This window comes from Onychomys torridus, chromosome X, assembly GCF_903995425.1.
Source record: "Onychomys torridus chromosome X, mOncTor1.1, whole genome shotgun sequence".
NCBI classification, from domain to species: Eukaryota; Metazoa; Chordata; class Mammalia; order Rodentia; family Cricetidae; genus Onychomys; species Onychomys torridus.
The window spans coordinates 16,973,659-16,996,645 of NC_050466.1; the positions used below are offsets into that span (position 1 = coordinate 16,973,659).

Genomic DNA, 22,987 nt, shown 5'->3' on the forward strand with positions numbered 1-22,987 from the left:
CATGTGTTAATGACTGTTAAATTACATGTACTCTGCTTGCTTATTTTTTTTTCCTACCGTAGACTGTATTACCTCTTCATATGTGCCCCTGAAGCCTTTTGAAAAGAATTGTCAAAATATTACTGTGGAGGTTGAAGAGTTTGTTCCAGAAATGACAAAATATTGTTATCCATTCACTATTTACAAAAACCATCTGTATGTCTATCCCTTGCAATTAAAATATGACAGCCAGAAGTCATTTGCCAAGGTAGGGAGCTATACGTTCTTGGCGTATGCACTGATATTTGTTGTCTACTCTGCTCACTGTGTGACTCACTGTGGCTGATTCATGATTTTAGGCTAGGAACATTGCTGTCTGTGTAGAATTCCGGGATTCGGATGGAAGTGACGCCTCTGCGCTAAAGGTTTGTTTCTGGTGTCGATCAGCTTGTATTTTGGGAGCAGATTGTAGAGATGAAAATTTTAGTACCTGATGGTGTCAGGCTATAACTTTAATGTGCTAGAGTAACAAAGGTAATATTTCATTGCCTACTGTTCCACGTGAAGGAAAGACTTTGTTTAAATTATCATACATTACAAAATGGGGAGGATATGCAGCTGGGAAGATGGGTCAGTTTGGGCTGGGGATGTTTATTTATATGGTGGTATTGCTCTGTAGTAGAGTACTTGCTTAGCATGCACAAGGCATTTGCTTCACTTGCCTTTTTATTGCTCTGTGGCCTACTCACAAGGTCACTATTTTATGACTTGATAGTTTATAATGTTCCCTTCAGGGGACCTTATAATGTTACCATAAGGACACCTTAAACTCCTTTCTCTTTGAAACCTGAAGAGGCTTTTTGAGCCAACAGAAGCACAGCAAGGTGGCTTTGATCTGAGGTAGGACTTCTGCCCCAGGGCTGGCCAAACATACCTCCAAACTTAGTTCTGTGATCTCCATAGCATCCAGTGCAGCCATAGATCCCTAGCATCACATTTTCTTTTCAAACCTAGTGATCAGAAGCCTGAGACAAAAACCCCAAACCAGGTAGTCATCACCAAGTGTGTGTCTGGTTCCTCGCTTCTAGCTTGAGTCTAAGTCAGCCAAATGGACGAGTAGTTAGACTCAGACTCACTAGAGAAAGCTACCTGTGCACTCCTGAGTAAATTGGTGACTATTGTATTGACCCTATGTTTGAAAGGAGCCCCGTTTTCAAAGAGAACATAAAATTAAATATTAGCTGGCTCAAATGCAGTGGATTTTTCTCCCTCTGCTTGTCTCTTCACTAGAAATAAGGACAACTGGTTCCTGTTCCTGCCTGCAGCATCCTTTGATATACTTTAGAAGCCCTTTGGTCACATCTCAGCAGTTCTTGATAACTGTATTTCGGGAGAATTGGCTGTGGACTCATGGAGTCTCAATTTCATTTCTTAGCTGGCCTAGAGGCTCACACCAGAGTAACAGTAAAGCAGTCAATAACTTGGCCTGCTGGCTCTATATTCATCCTTAAGCTTATTGAGTCAGTGGGAGGAAGAAAATCAGAGTAGTCATGGAATGGGAACATCCTAAGGAACCATAGAAAGCCTTACCATCTAATACCAGAAAATGAGTGATTTTGAAAAAAAAATGTGCCTCATAAAATGTCACATTAAAAATGTAAAAATAAGCTGGGCACACCTTTAATTCCAGCACTTGAGAGGCAGAGGTGGGGATGCATGCAGATCTCTGTAAGTTGGTGATGAGCCTGGTCTTCATAGAGAGTTCCAGGCCAGCCAGGGCTACATATAATAAAACTTTGCTTCCAAAAAAAGAAAAAAGATTTTAAAATGTAAGAGAACAGTAAGTTTGTCTGGAGCTTAATAGACGTGATTTTTTTAATGTTTAGGTTGTTGATTTTTAAAAACACCTTTTTAACCACTGAACAAGGAGCATCCAAATAATCTTGCTGACTGAGGTTCACCTGTCTGTCACATTAAGCTCTCCAAGTGAAGAGCCCGAAGTTTAATAGAGAGGATCTCTCTTTTAAAGGAAAGGAGCTACACAGCTTCTCACTGTCAGCTTGTTGGGGGTGTATTTTTGGTGGCCAGAAGTTGAAAACCATTCTGTGGCTGAGTTAGGTGCTGTCTGGGGTGTATCTGGAATGATTACATAAATGCTTGAGCATACAGGCTCACGATGGTTACCTCCACTCACACTGTCTCTGAATGTATGTGGTTCTGTAGCACTTTGTTTAAAGAGTCCGGGGTTAGGAGTGCTGACTCTCTTTCCTTCTTTTGCAGTGCATTTATGGAAAACCCGCAGGGTCTGTTTTTACCACAAATGCTTATGCTGTGGTCTCACATCACAACCAAAATCCAGAGTTCTATGATGAGGTAAAAACATAATTTCAGTATTTATAGCAGTCCTTTCTAATTCCTTTTTAAAAAAATTTCTAGCCATTCATGTGCCCATGCAATCCCTGAATGTTTTGTTTCATGAAAATGGAAAATGTCACATCCAAAGGAGAGGCTCCTGCCTTTGTGGTGTGCTATGATGACAGTGAGAGATTTATTCACAATCTTAAAGGCTTCTCTGAGTTAAGATAAAATAGGACATAAATCTCCAAGTGGAGCTGGGATTCTGGCCATGCATACTTTCATCAGACTGGCTCTGTTTCACCACTTTCTGTTTGGGGCGTCTTCATTTCCTCACCTTTCAAATAAGAAATCCAGCTGGGCAGTGGTGGCACACACCTTTAATCCCAGCACTCGGGAGGCAGAGGCAGGCGGATCTCTGTGAGTTTGAAGCCAGCCTGGTCTACACAGTGAGTTCCAGGACAGCCAGAGCTACACAGGGAAACCCTGTCTTCAAAAAATTTAAAAAAAAATCAAATAAGAAATCCCGAGCCAGGTCTGGTGCTGTAGGCCGGTAATCCCAGCTATTCTGGAGTATTGCAAATTCAAGGCTTCTCTGAGCAACTTAATAGGAATGTATCTCAAAATAAACATTAAAAGGTAAATATAAGCCAAGCATGCTTACTTACCTATAATCCCAGCATTCGAGAGGCTAAAGCAGGGGGATCAAAAGTTCAGGGTCATTCTCAGTGACATAACAAGTTGGAGGCTGGCCTGCACTACATGAAAGTGTATCTAAAAAATTAGTGAAACGAGATCTGGAGATGTAGTTCTCATGTAGAGAACTTGCCAAGTATGTACAAGGCCCTGGGTTCAAACCCCAGGGCCAGAAATTAACTAATTAATTAACTATATAAATGTGGGTGTAGGCTATAAAACTAGAAATGAGACCACCAGGATAGAGAAAAGGTGTTGAGGAAAAGGGAAGAGAGGGTGCAAAAGAGAATACCTGTGAATGAAGTGGAGGCTGAGGGGATAAGGGGTCAAGGTGGAAGGGCAGGGGGCAGCAGGGTCATGGTGACAGCAGATGGAACTATATTGTAGAAAAACTGTCTTTGAAAATGCCATAATGAAACTTAATGCTTCAAGTGCCAATTTTTTTAGCCGTGAAAGGGGTGCCCCTGTCCCTCTGCCTTCTCTGCCCACCTAACTGGAATGGCCATGAAGGGAGTCTGTGGAGTTCCTGTCTAGTGTCTCTGGCTCTTTCTTTCTGAGTGCTTCTCTCTTTATATCTCTTTGAATTGCCCAGTGTGCCTCTGTCACAACCTCTTCTGGCCTCCGTGTATTTGCTTATCCAAATCTGCAGACGGCTTTTGATTCCTAGTGTTTGCATGTGGCCCAAGTGGGCATCCTAGGCCAGATGCTCTGCTCTGTCTGCCTGGGCCCTAAAGTCTCCATTCTTGGCTTGGTCTGAAACCACCCCCTGCTGTCAGGATTTCTCCCTATCCACCTGCTCCTCTATGGAGCATCTTGCCCCAGCTTTGGGCTTCACTCACTCTTTTCTCAGTGTACTTTCCCTGGTTTCTTTGGGGGTGGGGAAGGAATTAGTAGCGCCTTACATTTTTGCTACCCAGGGGGAGAATATGTCCATGTTTATGTGCAGTAGAGCATTAGATGCCCAGATGGTCTGGATGCTGTGAACAGGCGTGTTCTGTAATGAAGTATATCCATAACAGACCTTGGTGATAATACTCCAAGCCATGCCTTGTATGTATTATAATTGGACCAAATGTCTATCAACTGTTTCTTATATGTAGCTCTATAACCAGTGCAAAGAAGTAGATTGCATAAAAATCAGATATGATTTTAGAATGTCTAAAATAATAGACTTTTTGATTCATTTACTATATATTGACTAGGAAAGACAGAAAACAGTTATTTTCATGTATATGTGTAGGGTATGTATGGTGCATAAGCTAGGGCATATGAATCAAATCATTTAAATTTTTTATTTGTCTCTTATCTGCTAATAGGAGGTATAAGCATGAAATTAGTTTTTAATTAGAAAGTCACTTGAGATCATTTCTTATAAGCATCTTTTGAACCTAAATTTTTAAGTTGTATGTGACTTCTTTTTGTTTGTTCAAGAATAAAGTTACTAGCCAGGTGGTAGTGGCACCATGCTTTAATTCCAGCACTCATGAGGCAGAGGCAGGCATATCTCTGCGAGGCCAGCTTGATCTACAGAGTAAGTTCCAGGCAAGCCATGGCTATTACACAGAGACACCCATCTCAGAAAACCAAAAAAAAAGTATTTTTTTTTTTTTTTAGAGAAAATTTTTTGTGAGCATTGATTTGTGAGTACCTTAAGGCTATGGTATTTGCACATTGTTCATAAGGTTTTTTTTTCAGTGCTTGTTTTAAATGGATTGCACTGGGTTACAGCATACCTGGGTATAAGGATGTGATTTTTAAATCTAGTGTTTTAGAAAATCCTGCTATAACGTTGAAGTTGAGAGACTCCATTGAACTATACGGAAATGCAGTATTAAGTCAACAAAAGTATTAAATCCCCACAACTCAGGAGAATACTGCTCTCAAACTGAAACCGACCAGAAAAATCTTTGAAGTATATTGAAATGATGCCTATCTGGCCACTTGGCTTGTCCTTTGGGGAGTATTTTGGGACAATATGGTGAAACTGACCTACATGACTGACAGTCCAACCTGAGAACAAAGCAAAATAAAATGTTGTATGTAATTTTGTTATCATTTCAGGTCAAAATTGAGCTTCCCATTCACCTGCATCCAAAACATCATTTGCTCTTTACTTTTTATCATGTAAGCTGTGAAATCAACACGAAAGGAACAACTAAAAAGCAGGACACAGTGGAAACTCCAGGTATATGTGATGCTATTTAATTATTTGTTTACTGTGGTATTGGGTTCAAACCCAGGGCCATATATTCTTTCTGTAAGATTAAAATCTTTTCATCAAGCTGTCAACTACTTCAGTCCTTGACCAAAATGTACTTTTCAGAGTTACAAAGTCATTGCTAAGCCCAGCACATTGGTATATACCTGTAGTCTCAACTACTCAAGAGGCTAAGTGTAGAGGATTACTTGAGCCCAGAAGTTCAAGACCAACCTGGGAAGCATTACAAGCTTCATCTGAAAACAATTCATTGGCAAAAGAGTAATTATATGTTTATTTTATTATCATGTGTATCAAATATCTTTGTCCAAATGCTTGTCAGCGCAGCCAAAATACTTTAAGCAACATAAAGTGATAATGCTGCTCTCAGGGAAAAACACATATTATGATACAGTGTTATGTCTTTTATGTAGAATTGTCCAGCAACTAGAATTTTCCAGTTATGCTTATTGTGGAAGAGAAAAGTAAGCCCAGAGCCAGGGACATCTGTGAGCTGGAGGGGGATTGGGGACTGCCTGTTGCTAATGAGAACAGATTTAATGAAGTTGAATAAGCTTCAGCACTGAGGCACCCGTTCTGGCCCTTTGTCACGAAGGCTTTAAATAACCAGTGGAAGACAGTTTTAGAAGAACATCCAAGGACTGTGAGCATAGCCTGTGTCGCTTACACTCCATGAATGTCAGCATGCCTCAGGATGCATTCCTTCAGCAACTATTTCTGCATGTTTTTTTTCTGTGAACTATATTAGTAGATACTGTAGAGAATGTAGTAAAAAAAATCTAATCTAGAGCTCGCCTTAGGGTTTCTATTGCTATGATAAAACACTATGATCACAAAGCAACTTGAGGAGGAAAGGGTTGATTTCAGTTTGCAACTTGTAGTCCATTATGAAGGGAAGTCAGGACAATAACTCAGAGAAGGAACCTGGAGGCAAGAACTGAAACAAAGACCACACAGGGGTGCTGCTTACTGGCTTGCTCTTTATGGATTGCTCAGCCTGCTTTCTTACAGACCCCAGATGCCCAGGGATGGGACTGCCCATACTGAGCTTGACTCTCTCCCCACTGTCAATCATTAATCAAGAAAAGGTCTGATAGACTTGGCTATAGGTCAGTCTTATGGAGGTATTTTCACAATCAAGGGTCCTTATTCCCAAAAGTCTCTATCTTATGTCAAGTTGACAGAAAAACCAACCAGGTCAGAGCTCATCCTCACTGAGTATATGATCTAGTTAGCTACATGGGTTCTATGCAGACATTCAATCTAATAGAAGATAGATAATAGTGAGCACTGAGGAAGTTATGATACCTGAACACAGATGAATGAGTTACTCAGCAGCTGACAGGACAAGTGGCTGTGACTCTGGGAAGGTTTTCAGGAGATGGTATTTGAATGAAGTCTTAAAGGATAGGATTGAAGTTGGCAATGCTCTGGTGGCCAGAAGCTGGAGCATTCTGGGATGAAGGGATAGCTTTTACAGAGTCAGAATAATAAGGGACATGGACAGAAAACTATAAGTATTTGACAAACATAAGAGCCCAGGATGCTGAGTGGGGAACCACAAGATGTCCAATTGAAGAGCATTCTGGAAAGCCTTGAATGCCAGGCTGTGAATTGGACTTTCTTTTGTGACAGGGGTGGGTTTATTGAAGGGCTACTGACCCAGTATGTACTGTTTTGGAGGAAAATGGGCAAGAAAGCAAAGTGACGGGTAAGTTAGAGCAGGAAGAATCAAGGAAGAACAGAAGGCACCAGTTGGGGACCTGTTTAAAAGGCCATAAAAAGAAAGAGGGTACACTATGACCATATCAGGAAGAAGAATAAAGAATTAATAGAAAAGTAAAGTCAAATGTGGAGGCTCATATCTGTAATTGCAATACTCAGAAGGCTGAGGCAGGAGGATTGCCATAAGCTTAATGTTAGCCTATGCTGTAGCGTGTGATCCTGTCTTTAATGAAAAAAAAAGAAAAATTAAATTTTAAAATTTAAATCCTCTCAGAAACTCTGTTGGTTCTTTATGAATATATCCAACCATCTGTGGATTAAAATATTATTTTCTATGGTGTATATATTTATTATGCATATGAATACATACATGCATGACCAGGCCAGAAGACAATCTCCACTGTCATTCCTTAGGTGCCTGCCACACAGTCTTTTATTGAAACAGTCTCTCGCTGGCCTAGAACTTTGCAAGAAGGCTAGTCCGACTGGCTAGCAAACCCTAGGGATCCACCTGCCTCCATCAGCACCACAAACTGGGAATTGTACATGGCCACACTTGAATTTTTAAATGTTTGGTTCTAAGGATTGAACTGATGTCTTCACGTTTGCATTGCCAGCATTTTACCTACTGAGCTGTCTCCCAGTCCCTATAAATGTTAGTCTTAAAAATTGCACCTGAAAGCCAGGCTGTGGTGGCACATGCCTTTAATGCCACCACTTAGGAGGTAGAGGCAAGTGGATCTCTGTGAGTTTGGGGCCAGCTTGGTCTACATAACTAGTTCCAGGATAGCCAGGACTATGTAGAGAGAGACCTTTTCTCAAAAATTAAAGAAAAAGTGCATCTGTACTAAATGCATATAGGCTTCCCCCCTTGTTTTTGTCCCCTGATTAGTGGAGTAAAACAATTATTTACATAGCATTTACATTCCGGTAGATAGTATATGTAATCAAGGAATGTCTTTGAAATATACAGGAGGCTTTGTGTAGGGATGGAAATACTACGCCATTTTATACAGATTTTACTATTGCTTGGATGATCTTTGACCAGTCAGCCTCCTGCAGACTCCAAGGGATGACTGTGTATTTATTGTACCTGGCAAATGTCTGAACTTTCAAAAGAAGATACACCATTATGTGGCAGGCTCAGGACTAATGTATCTGGGGGAGTTTGAGGGGGAGTTTGAGGGATACCATCAAGCAGCAGGACTGAATATTAGGGATCCTCATTGAAACTGCACTTAGTTTAGAGCAGGAGCCTGGAGAAAGGGGATGGAAACAGATAGAACTATGAGAATCCATGCAGGTACTTTCCTCCAGAGTGATAAATTGCAGTTTCCTCATCCAAATTCTAGACAGAAATGGGCAAGATGTTCAGCGAAGCATGAGGTGGTGATTCTTCATGCCACTCATCAATTCTAACTGTCCACCCTTTAAGTGGCCTCCTACCTTTGAGCCAGATGGCCTGCTTGATAGTATATCTTTACAGCTTCCAAGTGCTGCCTATGAGTTTCAACTAAGGGACATACTTGGCCATGCTCTGATAATTCACGGTGCAAAACTGTCACCTAAGCAGAGTCATGCAGACAGAAAGTGGATTGATGGTTTCTAGGGATGGGGAGTAAAGGGAGGTAGGGAGTGCTTGCTAAGGTCAGTCGAGTTTCTTTTTAGAGTAATGACACATTTCTGCAATCCTTGTTAATGGAGCCACTGCAAATTCACTAAAAAATATTATACAAATTATACCTCAATAAAAACTCCATGAGGAAAAATGTTGTCTACAAACAAGAAATATGTTTCCCTAGTTACTAGTTTGGAAATGTTTTCTCATTGGTCAAAGTTTCAGAGCTTCAACAGTGTCATTTCTTTCTTTCCCTCCTTTTTCATTTGCCGTCTTTCTTCTATTTTTGAGATTATAATTACATCATTTCCCCTTCCCTTTCTTCCCTCCAAATCTTTCCATATATTCCTCCCTACTCTTTCAAATTCGTGCTCTCTTTTTAAATGTTATTACATGCATATACTTATATTCCTGCTCAGTCTGTACATTGTAACTTGTATGTATGTGTTCCGGGCTGACCGTTTGGTATTGGATAACCAGTTGGTGTGCTCTTCCCTGGAGAAGGCTCTTTTCCCACTCCCGGAAGTCCTCAGTTGCTGTAGTTCTTTGTGTACGGTTGAGGCCTCATAGGTTTCCTGACATTGTCATTTATAGTGGTCCTTCCGCATACTTTCCTGCTTTGTCTGAGAGCAGAGGTCTAGGAGAAGCATTTTTGAAGTTGCGTTGGAGAAGATGCTTTTCAGACATGGTACAGCATCTGTGAAAGACTTTAATCTACCAAGAGAATGCCATGTTTTGGTTGGCTTTTAAGAATAAAAACATTTGCCAAATTAAACATGTACATGAAGACATTCTAACCAGATTTGTGTTGACTTCTGTGTTCGCAGTATAAACACACACATGTACACACATGCACATGCGTGTATAGGCAATCATTCAAAGACTTTTAAAGACTTGGGAAGCAGTGGGTTTGCAAATGCTCTTCAGCCACCACCCTTCACATTTGCCAGAAGTCCATCCAGAACAAGGTTGGGTTGTTTTTTCTTTTCTTTTCTTTTTTTTTTTAACAGCTGAGTTAGAAATGCTCAAAGCCCAGAGTAATCTGTATAATGGAAATACTGATACTACACAATTTGAGTAACACAGATGGCTCTGGTTAGTATAGCAAAACATAAGGAATTTTCTAATAGAAAGCCAAGATTTCCCTTTGGCAGGTAGAAGTGTTAAGAAATGTAGAGATGGCAGGAAATCTCTCAGTGGACTGAAGTCATAAACACTGGAGCCTGGCCGCATTTTCCTCCTCCTCCTTTATCTCCAGTCAGGAAAACTCTGCCTGTCTAAATGATTGACACTTTCACTACCTTGGATCAGTGTACACTGTAACCTTGACTTATGACCTTAATTCTCCATACTCCTTTATCCCATGGTTACCTTAAGAGATTTTTGAACATACAATTGTGTAGTTAGAGTTTTCCTGCCTGGCCCACAGTCAGGACAAATCTCTCTCACCCGCCAGGCCCATAGACACTCAGACCCAACCAAGTAAACACACAGAAACTTACATTGTTTAGAAACTGTATGGCCATGGCAGGCTTCTTGTTATCTACTTCTTCTATCTTAAATTAACCCATTTCTATAAATCTATACTTTGCCACATGACTCGTGGCTTACCATTACCTTACATCCTTCTTGCCATGGCGGCAGCTGGTGGTGTCTCTCTTCCCCAGCCTTCTACCTCCCACAGTTCTCTTCTCTGCTTGTCCCGCCTATACTTCCTGCCTGGCTACTGGCCAATCAGCATTTTATTTATACAGAGTGATATCCACAGCATGATTGCTGTCTGAGATGGTGTCAACTGGGAGACTTTGAACTCTGCATAGAAGAATAGAGGAATCTGAACTTTCTAAAACACGAGTCTACCCAAGGAGCCCCCAACACAGAAAGATAGTGATGTCAAAGCACATTTGAACTTCAATATATTCATGTATTCTGAGGCCAGCCCCTCAACTCTTAACTGAGAAAGCTGTGTTGCTCCCAGTTTTATTGCCAAAGATACAGAGCCAATAACTTTTGAGTGGACAGGCTGGGATTGGGAAACGATCCAAAAGCATTGTTCCTTCCTTGCTCCACAGTCGCCTGTCCCCTGGGCTCCCGCATACAGATCCCTGGAAATGTCACCATCTTGCCTTCTTCCCCAGCTTGCAGACATTTGCGTAGCTAATTGCATTTGTGATTTCACCTCTTATGGTTGATTATTGTCTTGGCAGTTGGGTTTGCCTGGGTGCCTTTGCTGAAGGATGGGAGAGTCATCACGTTGGAACAGCAGCTGCCAGTCTCAGCCAATCTTCCCCCAGGCTACTTGAATGTGAATGATGCCGAATCAAGAAGGGTAGGGTCTGCCTGTGCGCCAGTGATTGTGTTTTAGGTGTTTACAAGCAGACTTCTGTTGGGGTGGTTTGGGACAGGGATGCTCAAATATGGTCGGAAGGATAGTTCTCCCTTCACAAGGAAAGTCTGTACTCTATGTTTACAGCTGATAATTCCACTAAATGTAAAACTGGATTTGGGGCATGACTTAAAAAATAACCTCATCTATTTAAGTAATTCATTTTGGGGGGTGGTAATTTATATAAATTTTCAGAGGATTGGAAATCTAAAATGATTTAGGACACATTTATTCTAAGGGGCATTTATTTTCTCCAGTATTTCTTTGGACGAATCTAATACCTTCCTTTCTGAAGTCTGTTAAAATGCACAGGTAGTACTGTAGGGGGTTCATGTGTCTCTTGCTATAATATAGATGTTCATGGCTGTATTTTTCTATGCAGCAATCGAATGCAGATATCAAATGGGTAGATGGTGCAAAGCCTTTGTTGAAGATTAAGAGCCACTTAGAATCAACCATTTATACGCAGGTAAGCTGCCACACTCAAATTTCTCAATCTGAATACTGGAATATGTTTCTTCATTAAACTGGATTATTTTTAATCTCTCACCATTTGGAGAAATTGAACTCTAAAAGGCATGTAGAGGGTATCATCACCATTTTAAACCCCAAAAAACTGAGGCTAAGTCAAAAGAGGTAGTTTTCCCTGAGGCACAAAATTACAATTAGGAGTTCCAGTTCAGAATATACATTACATTTTACTACCTCCTGGTGTGACCCACACTGTCCAGAAAACCAACATGTACAGACTTCATATGGGATAACTGGACTTCCCAGCAGAGGATCATGGCAAAGTTGGGTACTGAATACCAGAAATGATTTGTCTGGGAACTTCCTTCATCTGCCATTTCAGACCTCTGTTCTGCTTGTTTCATTAAAATAGAGAAGCATCTCAACTGGATAGAACACACTGGGATTTTTTTTTTAAGGCTTAAATAAGTGTTTACCTAGTTGGACATGCTTAGCAATTTCCAGTACACATTAATTTCATCTGGCTATGCTGCTTTATATGATGGTCAAGAGGACTTCAGGTGCAAAACATATACATTGGCAGAGATGGCTCCAGGGTCCAGGCGCTAGAATACCAAGATAAATGCCAGATCAGGGAGAGCTGGAAGCGTGTGCTTGGGAATAATGAATCAAATCTCATATGGCTGTTTCCATCTGTGTTCTAGGATCTGCATGTGCACAAATTCTTCCATCATTGCCAGCTGATTCAGTCAGGCTCCAAAGAAGTTCCAGGGGAGCTCATTAAATATTTGAAGGTAAATGAACAGCAGCTTTCTGGAAAAGGTTCGTTTTTTTGTGCCTTTCCACTGCTGCATTTGACATGAAAAAAAAGGAACTAGGCAAACAGTTGAAAAGCCTTTGGGCCTCAGGAGGGAGGACACTTTCTCTTTTGTACTTTGCCATCAAGGGGCTGCTTCGAAGCAGACAACAGCGTGGCTACATTAGGGAGCAAATACTATAGCCCACATTTAACATCACGGTTCAGAAACCTTCGGATTTGAGTTGCACAGATGGCTTTTGGGGTCCTGGTTCTTCCTGCTAACTGCCACTAAAAGGAGAGCATGCTGTGATGGGGGAAGGGCCAGAAAGGACAAAACCACTTTTCCTTGTAATGAAGTGTCAAATGGTCATGGTCCTCCTGTGCCGTTAGTGGGAGTCTATCTTGAGGGGCACTAAACATAGAAACATTGTCTGCATGTGGCACAGGGGAGGGAGTCTTAGGGAATCTTTAGAATATCATACTGTAGCAGACAGAGAACCTAATGGTTGGCTTATTCACTCTGTGCTGTGACTGTGGTGTGCATCCTAGGAACTGTTTCCTTTGCTTCGTTAGTAGGTCAGCTGTGAGAAATCTGAGGCATTTTGGCCTGAACACACTACAGGGTTTCCCTTTCTCCATGGGCAGTTGCCTACCAGTGGTCCCGGGAACCCTTTCTTTCAGGCAGATGAAAGTATGGTATGAGACAGAGCGTGTGGGTCCGGAATCATAAGCTGATTTTGTGTCACGGGGCTGTCATTCCCTAGTTCTGTTGAGTAATCTTGACCAAGTCACAGAACTTCTCTTGGTTGTCCATTGGGATAAGAGTAATACCCATCACTCACGAGGTCATGAGGCTTAAATAAGATAGCTCATCTGCTGGGTCATAATTTTTCATGACACACGACTCCTGGAGGGCTTCCTGGGAAGCAGGCATCAGGATCTAAGGCAAGAGAACAGTATGTCTTATTGAGAGGCTTCATGTCTCGTAGAGGGAATGAGCATAGAAATGAGCAAGGAGAGATGTCACATCAGGTGATGCTAGAGGCTGTAGTGGGTCAGTGCTCAACTTGTGGGTCACAGCATATGAGATAGCTTGCATGTCAGATATTTACATTGTGAATTCTCAACAGTAGCAAAATTACAGCTATGAAGTAGCAACAACAATCCTTTTATGGTTGGGGGTCAGCACAGCATGAGGAACTGTGGTAAAGGGTCACAGCGTTAGGAAGGTTGAGAGCCACTGTCTTGGAGAAACCAGAAGCAGTAAACGGAAATGAGGAATATGCTAGACTTTCTGTCTTACAGAGGCCAGAGAAAATGCCTCTGGTAATGTGATATTTGAGCAGCAGCTTAAAGAAAGATGGCAGCCAAGTGCAGGGTGGGGGAAGAGCTGGGAACAGCCAGCAGAGTCCCTGCGGAGCTTGGCTGGGTGTATTGTGAAGCAGGAAGGTGCACAGAGTGGTAAGGCCTGACCTGGAGGCAGCTGGGGAGCCTCTGAGGCTATAGTGAGGAAGTTTATTGCAGTTCAGATAGGAAGCCTTGCAGGAGTTTGACAAGTATACTGGCATGCCTTTGATTCTTCTGCTGCTGTTGTGTTGGAAATTAAATGCAGGGCTTTAATTTTACACATGCCAGGTACTTAAACACCATACCATGAAGCTATAGCCTCACTTTCTGGTATATTGTATATATGTGTACATTCATATGTGTGTGGATACCTGTGTGTATAAGGATGTGCAGACACATGTGTGTGGAAGCCAGAGGTCAATCTTGGGTTTTGTTTCTCAGGAGCTGTCTACTTTATCTTTTAAGACAAAATCTCTCACTGCCTTGAGCTCACCAAGTCAGCTAGGTAGGCCTGAGAGCCCCAGGAGTCTGTCTGTCTCTGTCTCATCCCTACCAATGGAATTACAAGCTGACAACACCATGCCCAGATTTTTACGTTGGTGCTGGAGAGCAAAATCAGGTCCTCATGCTTGGCTGGCAAGCAACTTATCTACAGAGCTATCTGCTCAGCCCTATACTTTATTTTGTTTTTAAGTTGCTCAGGCTGGTCAGATGGGCTTTGAACTGCCAATACTCATACCTTATCCTCCCATAATGGACTGGACTGGACTGGGATTATAGAACAGAGCTACTAGGTCAGCCTTGAATTTAGTTTTATAGCACTATCCTGCCTGTGTTGGTGAAATTATTAAGGCTACTCCACGTAGTTAAAAGGGAGGTTTATTTTGTGGGTTAACTTACAAATGAAGGGGTAGGTTGCAGGGTCTGGCAAAGGTATGGAGCAGTCCGGTGTTGTTCTCTGGAGAACTCTGCTCAGTCTACCTCCAGCGTCCAGGGTCCTGGAACCAAAAGAAGCCTCTCCTCTTGATCCTGGGTCTTCAGCTTCCTCCCTCAGCCCCGCCTTGTGGGCGTGACCATTACCGAAGCCGCTATGGGGTTGGAACTTCCAGGCCAAGGCTGGAATGGCTACCACTACATGCCTGCCATATAAAAATGTTCAATTTTGGTTCAAGAGAGATGAGCAGTAGTGGCTTCTGACCTTTAAAAGTGTAATAGTCATGTAACTTTCAAATCCAGTCCTTAGTACTGTCTAGGAAGATTCCAACTGTATGGATGGATGGTTTATCTGTTAAGACCATTGTTTTTCCTTCTGGGGGGAGCTTTTTGAGAATTTTCATAAAGTGGTATGGGATATGACATCATATTCAAATACTGGTATTTCAATTTAACAAGACGCATGCTGGCGTTTGTTTTTAAGGGTGTAGAATGTCTGATAGTTATACAATGCACACACACACCCTCTGGTGGCCATAAGTGAAATGGCATGTGATTGTAGAAATAGTGCAGAAAGGGTTGTGCAGAGGTTTCTTTCTGTTGTCCCTGTAAATGGCAGTTTCATGAATTCTTTTATTCCTTGAGTTTTGTAATGTATTTAGTACCTTTGTGCATGCTATGGGGATTGCAGAACAGCATAACTTCAGTATGGAGATTACAGCCTAACCAAAGACACAGCAAAAATAAGTTAGCAACTTCTTCATAATACAGAGGACCACCAAAAGATATGTGTGATTAAATGTTACATGTCGGATGCAGACTACAGGCGTTAAGTATGCAGGTCATTGAGAAGCCAGTGTAGAGCAGGGACTTCCGTTTTGCCTTGCCCTCTGTTGCCTTATTTACTTATTCAACCATTCACCAAATATTTATTAAGCACCTAATGTGGCATTGTTCTGGGTGCTGGGAGTATAAACTGGGAGAAATTCAGACAGGCCTGGTTTTCTCCTGAGTGGACTGCGTATCTTCCTTGTCTGCCTGCCATTTTCTGCTTAGCTCATATTCTCTGCCCCTTGAAGCCCAGTTGCCACTTCTTTTGTACATGTTGAACACATGCTTGTCCACTATTTGCTGTTTGTACTACAGCGACTCAGTTCCATGTCTTTGCCCCCTATAGACAGTGAACTGCCTAATGGTAGGAACTATGTGCAGGTTGTTTTGTTTCTTCTCTGCTGTTTGGCTCCTGGAAGTGCACTCAGTACACCTCTGTTGACAGGGAAAATGAAACACTGAAATGAGGATTTGAATTTGCCTTGGATGAGCAATTAGGATTTGGCTAAATCTGTGAACAAAGAGAAAAGGGAAGCAGGTGATTTAGTTAAAGGACAGTGGTGGTGTTGCCTCTCTGAAGACCAGCAATCAGCTCTAAGGTTCAAAATGTAGGCTAGGTTGAAGATAAGCCCCATGTAAAGTTTAAGATGTTCCTCTCAGCAGCTCCAGTGTATGGTAAAGAAGCAGATGTGGCAGAAGAACAGGATGTTTCAGGCTTTGAGTTTCAAAGGGCCAGACGGAAGTACATTCAACTGAATTCCCTAGAGCAGAATGTCTCAAGTTCAGCACTATTGACATGTGGGGAAGATGGTTCTTTGTTGTAGAATGTTTAGCAGAACGATAGGCCTCTTCCTATTGAAATCGGCAGCACACACATACCCAAGTTGGGATAGCCAAAAATATCCCCAGACATCACTAACCCTCCCATAGAGACCTCGTGACTCCCAAAGGAGAGCAGCTACTCACAGTGATGGGGAGACATCACAACATTCTTAGAGGGCCGAGGATGGAGGTCAGCAGGAGAGTGCATACCTAGCATGTGGGAAACTGTGTCACATCCTCAGTACCCATAGAAAAAAGCAAAAGAAAACCATTTTGGTAGAAGTCAGTCTAATGTAATCAGCGTTTAAGGGAAGAAGGAAATAAATTTGGAAATGCGTAATGGACACACTGAGGATGCAGAGAAACTGTAGATGAACAAGAAAAATGTCAAGAGGGTATTATTCTGAAAAGGGGCAGTTGGTAGAGAGGATTGGGGAGCGAGTGCAAAGGAGGGAAAACCTTGATAGGACAACCCCGTGTTCCTGGAGCTAGCCAACCTGCCCTGTGAACCTGAGGCTTAAAGTCCTTGTTGGAATAATTGAAATGCAGATGATGGAGTCCTGGAAAGGGAGGGTGCATGTGAGGCTATAAAGACAGAAACTAAGACAGAGAAATGATGAATCCCCTTAAGTACGAAGACTTGGCTTGTTCATCATTGTGTTTCCCATAGCACTACACATAGAATTGGTGTCAAACATTCTCGGCTGATTGAGTGAATGAATGTGGAAAGAAGAAAGAAATGTAGCAAACGGCACTGTAACATTTCTATGTGTACATGAATATACAATATATGTCAACACTTCATTTGGATGTTTGTAGCACCCTTTGTTAGAGACCAAGTGCAAGCATGTGAAAGAAAGAAATATATACAAAGAATGTTAGAGGACTGGCTAGATGGCTTGGCGGGAAAAGCTAGCAAGCCTGACCATGTCAGTTTGATTTCTAGGATCCATATAGTAGAAGAGAGAACTGACTCCTGCAAGTTGTCCTCTGACCACATTCATGCACTGGGGCACACTTGCTTCTATGTATGCATACGCACACACGCGTGCACACACACACACACAAAGTAAGATGTAATCAAAAATGTAGAAGAATGTTAAAATGCAAAACTATCTGTTTTATAGATTATGTGGGATAAAGCAAAATACATGTATAAAAAAGTATAGACATGTTCTTTACTGAGGCTCATTTAACTTCCTCTCAGGTTTACTGGAGGCCAAGATTGTCTTAGAAAGCATGCAGGAGGCTTGGAGGCAGATCTTTCCAACCCCTGCCCTGTCACTGAGTATAGATTTACCCAAAGTCACTTGGTTTCTCTTCAAAGCCCATAAGTAATTGCACTTGCTATCTGTATAGTTAAGCATTCTTGTCAGATAAGCTCACAGAATCCAAATGGCAAAATAAGGGGTGCGTTAAGTCATTAAGCAGTCCCCTGTCTCAGAAGCTCACATCTCAGCAAGCTGACAGTCTAGATGATATATCGCTCATTACTCAATTTTCTTATTGTTTCACATTTGCAAATTGGATCATATTTCTGTTTGTTTCCATAACTAATAATGACTTATTTTAGTGTTTGCATGCCATGGAGATCCAAGTCATGATACAGTTTCTACCTGTAATTCTTATGCAACTCTTCCGAGTTCTCACAAACATGACCCATGAAGATGACGTTCCCATCAACTGCACCATGTGAGTTTCGGTGTTACAATGAAAGAAGCTATTTGCGTCAGGTCTTTCTTCTTTTCTCATGGCTATAAACTTCCCTCTGAGAACTGTATTTCTTGATTCCCATTGGTTTGGTCATGTTATCCCATTGTCACTTGTCTGAAAGATTGTTTTTAATTTGCCTTTTGATTTCTTTCTTTGAAACAAATTTAAATTAACTTTATTATAAAAACTTACAAATAAAATAAACAACACATGACTACATTAACCAGACCCAAAGTCTGAACATCTCAGCAAACTTCTATGCAGTCAGAATAGCCGTACAAAATGGAAGTTGTGGAACTTCCCATTGGATTTTACACTTTCACTATTTATTATATTTTTATGCACTCAACCATCACCAAAACCAAAAGCTCCATGACAGATATAGAACTAGGAAAACAATTAGCCATATATCTTCTTTCATAACTTGTGTTTATTGCCTGTGACAAGTACTTCCTAATCCTCTAATAGCCTTGTTCTCTTTTATACTTGTTATATTGAACCCACAGGCATATTTGTTTACACATATACATGCTATTGCCTAGGTTCAACATATGATAAGAGACCATATTCTTTCTGAGATTGTGTGACCTCACTTAATATTATATATTCTAAGTACATTCATTTTTTCCTGTAAATTTATTTTTATTTTTTATTTCTCTTTCTCTTTTCTTTTCTTCTCTTTGCTTTTTTTTTTTTTTTTTTTTTTTTTTGACTTCTTGTTCAGAAGCATGATGTTTATTTTCCACGGTCATTTTCATTTCCCACAGTTTCTTCTCATATTGAATTATTTCAACATACTGTGGTTGAAAACTATACTTGATATGATTGCAATCGTCTTAAATCTTGTTAAGACTTTTTGAACAGCCTAATATATACTCTATCCTGGAGAATATTTTGTGTGCCCATAAGAATAATGTGTCTTCTTTTACTGTTTAATGGAATGTGTTCTGTATATGTCTTTTAGATGCATTTGTTTTAAGTATAGTTCAGGTCAAATATTTGCTTCTTAATTTTATATCCATTGTTGAAAAGGAGATATTGAAATCCTACACTGTTTACTGCTCCATGCCTGTTTATAAGACAAATATAAATTTCAACTGACCTTTCTCTAGGCATGTTCTATGCTTGTGTTGTCCAATAAAATAAAGTAGCTACTTACCACATTTGGCTAGTGAGCACTTGAAGTATGGCTTTATCTTTTGAGGAAAGAATACTTAATTGTAGTTCATTTTAGTTTTAACCAATATAGCCACCCATGACCAGTGTTTCTCCTACTGGACAGAATGTGGCACTAAGCCATGAATTTTGACTTGGAAGAATAAGTTGTTTCTGTATGAAAATAAACAAGGATACATTGTAGGGTAGAGGGTAAATCACACTTACATTTCAAAATGAAAATAAGAGACTTTAATGAAAAGGCTGAGTTCAGTGCTCGATGGCCCTGACTTTGCTGCTTCTACTGTTGCTACAGCCTCTTTCTCTAGACCCTAGGCTACAAACACCTGCATGCTATGTGCCCATCTCTACTGCCAGGAGCAGTCCAGTTGAAAATTCAAGAAGTATGATTCTAATATAATGGTTCTCAACATACACTTCCCAGATCAGCAGCAGCGGTATTTTCAGGAAGCTTATCAAAATGCCACTCACTGAACTTTACCTCAGCCCTACAAAGTCAGAAACACCAGGCAAAATGTCAGGCAATCTGTTCAGAAACCTTCCAGGTGATGCTGATGCTTGCTCAAGTGTGAGAGGCACGACTAGTCTCTTGAGCTTACCTCCAACGCTCATATTATTTTACCTCCCTGTCCCTCCTCCCCCCTTGACAGTTCCCATGTTGTCTTTTGTTTGTTTCTTTGGGTTTGGTTTGGTTGTGTTGAGACTGTAGCCCAGACAGGACTCAGACTCACGGTGATCCTCCTGCCTTAGCCTCCCAAGTGCTAGGATTACAGGTCTGCACCACCACTCCCAGGCACTTTACCTTTCTTTTCTGTCCCCTTTGGCCTCGCTGGATGGGATTTCAGTATTTACTTTACTTGAGCTCTTTTACAACATAGGGCTATGCCCATACTTTAAGTGAATACCCGGATTTAGAAAGGAGACGAAACATCCGGGCTCTAAAATAACGTATCCTTTTGAACCCGGAAGTACATTTTCCCAGGCTCCGAAATGTATTAGGCACTGGAATCTTGTAGATTTAAGCTATCATCACCTCTTCTGTTACCTCTCCTTTGTTGTTCGGGCATTTTGTTGTTTTGGTTTGGTTCTTTTCTGGGTTAGGCCTGCTCTTATCTGAGAGTCACACTTTCATGACTGTCGTTTCAGGGTTCTCTTGCACATTGTGTCAAAGTGCCACGAGGAAGGCTTCGATAGCTATTTAAGATCCTTCATAAAGGTTTGTGGAGTAAAGCTTTCTTGCTGGATGATTTGACTGTTTCCCAGGACAGTTGTATCTGATAGTTCATTTGGTTCTATTTGCAGTATAGCTTCAGACCTGAAAAACCAAGCACTCTTCAGACCCAGCTTATACACGAAACCCTGGCTACTACCATGATAGCAATATTGAAACAGTCTGCAGATTTCTTAGCCATAAATAAACTTCTAAAGGTAAGGATGGAAGACACAACTGGAAACAAATACAGCCTCCACATACTTGTTGGTGACTTTCCATTTTAATTCTTGTTTTTATCCTTTTTGTCCTGGAGCCTCCTTCATTCTATTCCTTTGCAGAGCCGTGTTCACACCCTCCCAATACACCCCTTGCCCTCCATTAAATGTGTAAAAGATAAATTTCAGATGAGGCAGAATCTTGTATCTGTTAACAGTGTATAGTTTGCAGACCTTTGGCTACCTATTTCCCAGCTATGGTCTGCTATTAACACATATCTAAGTTGAAGTACTTGACAATATTGCTGGCAGGTAGTAGGCCCTCAATAAGTAGTAACTATTATTCTCATTATTTTTACTATTTCTTTAATTGGTGATAGAATTATGGGCCCTTTCGGACGTGTTGGCTAGAGACTTGATGCTAGCTTTCCAATTACATGATATGGGCAACCATATAGGTCACGTAAGCTGTGCCAATTTTATACCATGGCCAAAGATGATTATCCAAACTGAGTGTAAGCAGCAATAAGATTGATCATCTGATGTATTGGGGAAAGAAGGGCAAGAGGGAAGGGAAGGGTGACAAGAGAGGGCATTATATACATGTATGAAAATGTCATTAAACCCACTTAATATATGATTAATATAGGCTAATAAAAACTTTAAACGTTAACTGTACTGAATTTAAAAGAAGTAATACAAGTAACTAAAAGGTGGTTTGCTTTTATCACCAACCATGGCATTCCAAAACAGTGTCCGAGGTAAAATAACCCTGCCCCATGAAGCAAACCTTCCCATTCTCCCACTGGCCGGGGCTGGTTGGCCTTGCAGTTGCAGCACTGCCTTTTTGTCTGTGTGTTTGTTTGTTTTGGTCTGAAACACTTCAGAAGTATGCTGGGAGCCCTTGATAGTGAATTGGGATCACTAGAAAATGTTATCCAACCTCAGAGACGAGATCTCTAGTGTTTTGTCAAGTTTCTCAAAGCTTTGAGGATTTGGGTGACAGTTAAGGCTTGTGTGTTTGTCTTTCAGTACTCATGGTTTTTCTTTGAAATAATTGCAAAGTCCATGGCCACATACTTGTTGGAAGAGAATAAAATTAAGGTAAGTAAGCACAACAATAATTTCTTGATTAATTAATTAATTAATTATGCTGGAGACAACCTTTAGTCCAGGCTGGTCTGAAACCCATGCTCAGCCTCCCAGGTACTTAGATTATAGGCCTGAGCCACCACATTAGGCTTATTTTAATTGACAAATGGTAATTTTTACATATTTATAAGAATAGCATGGAACAAATATGGAGATAACTTTACACATAGCAATAATACACAAATCCCCCTTTATTCTCAACTGTTCTTGCCCAATGTTGTTTATAGAAACAATGGGAATTTTGCATAAATCTGAGCTCCCACAGTTCTTATAGTTGAATGTGCAGTGTCTGCTATGTAGTAAGAAATAATTACAGGTAATAGTCTACAGTTATTTGCATACAGAATGCATTGCCTTTAAAGTTTTGCATTCCTTTTGTGATTTGAAAATGTCAGTGTTGAGGAGCTAGAGAGATGGCGTGGTGCTTGCCGCTGTTCCAGAGAGCCCAAGTCAGGCAACTCCTAACCACCTGTTACTCCAGCTTCAGAGCATAGGATACCTTCGTTTGGCCTCTGCAGGCACCTCCCCAAACACACACATACATATGATAAAATATTTAAAATAAATAAATGTCTGTTGAAAAGATTCAACTAGAAAAAGGAATAAAGTACATATAAAGTTTAAAAAGAGCTTTATGTAATTAGATATATTTCTGAAATGTGTTATGTACATTCACTTGTTTTTTTGTATTTTAATTTTCTTCTTCATTATTGTTGTTGTTATGTGTATGATGTGTGGGTCGGATCCCATGTGAGCCACAGTGCATGTGTGGAGGTCAGAGGTCAACTTCTTGGAGCCAGTTCTCTCCTTCACTACATATGGATTCTGTCTATCAAACTCAGATAACTATGTCTGCAGAGCAAGCATTTTACCCCTGAACAGTCTCACAGGCCCCTTACTTGTTTTTCATTTTTTTTAGAGATACATGCTGAGGGCTCCTGACCTGAAATGCTTAGAACCAGAAGGGTTTCAAATTTCAGACATTTTCAAATTTTGTAATATGTCTATACACACAATGAGATAGGCATCTTTGGTACAGGACACATGTCTAAACATGAGACTCATTCATGTGTCATGGATACTTTATACACATAGCCTAAAGATAATTTTATGCTTTACTTAATATTTGCACCTATGTTTTGACTTCAACCAGTCACATAACATCAGGTGTGGAATTTTCCATTTGTGGTGTCAAGTCAAGCTTCAAAAAATTTTAGGTTTAAGAGCACGTCAGATTTGAGATTTTTCAATTAGGAACACCCAACCCATACAAAAATGTTTTCTTAGTTATAGAAATTTTAATAGTCAGGCATGTGAAATTAAATATCCATCTCATAA

General features: G+C 40.8%; 1 protein-coding gene across 3 annotated transcripts in view; it reads left to right on the forward strand.

Moving 5' to 3' along the window:
* Window positions 1–22,987, forward strand: part of Dock11 (dedicator of cytokinesis 11) — a 184,956-nt gene that overhangs the window by 92,099 nt on the left and 69,870 nt on the right. For all 3 annotated transcript variants that reach the window (XM_036174944.1, XM_036174943.1, XM_036174945.1), the window contains exons 17-27: window positions 63–247; window positions 339–404; window positions 2,260–2,352; window positions 5,092–5,215; window positions 10,799–10,920; window positions 11,360–11,446; window positions 12,153–12,242; window positions 17,754–17,872; window positions 20,216–20,285; window positions 20,372–20,497; window positions 21,530–21,601. In XM_036174944.1, the coding sequence (XP_036030837.1) occupies window positions 63–247; window positions 339–404; window positions 2,260–2,352; window positions 5,092–5,215; window positions 10,799–10,920; window positions 11,360–11,446; window positions 12,153–12,242; window positions 17,754–17,872; window positions 20,216–20,285; window positions 20,372–20,497; window positions 21,530–21,601 (1,154 nt within the window). The remainder of the gene's footprint in view (window positions 1–62; window positions 248–338; window positions 405–2,259; window positions 2,353–5,091; window positions 5,216–10,798; window positions 10,921–11,359; window positions 11,447–12,152; window positions 12,243–17,753; window positions 17,873–20,215; window positions 20,286–20,371; window positions 20,498–21,529; window positions 21,602–22,987) is intronic.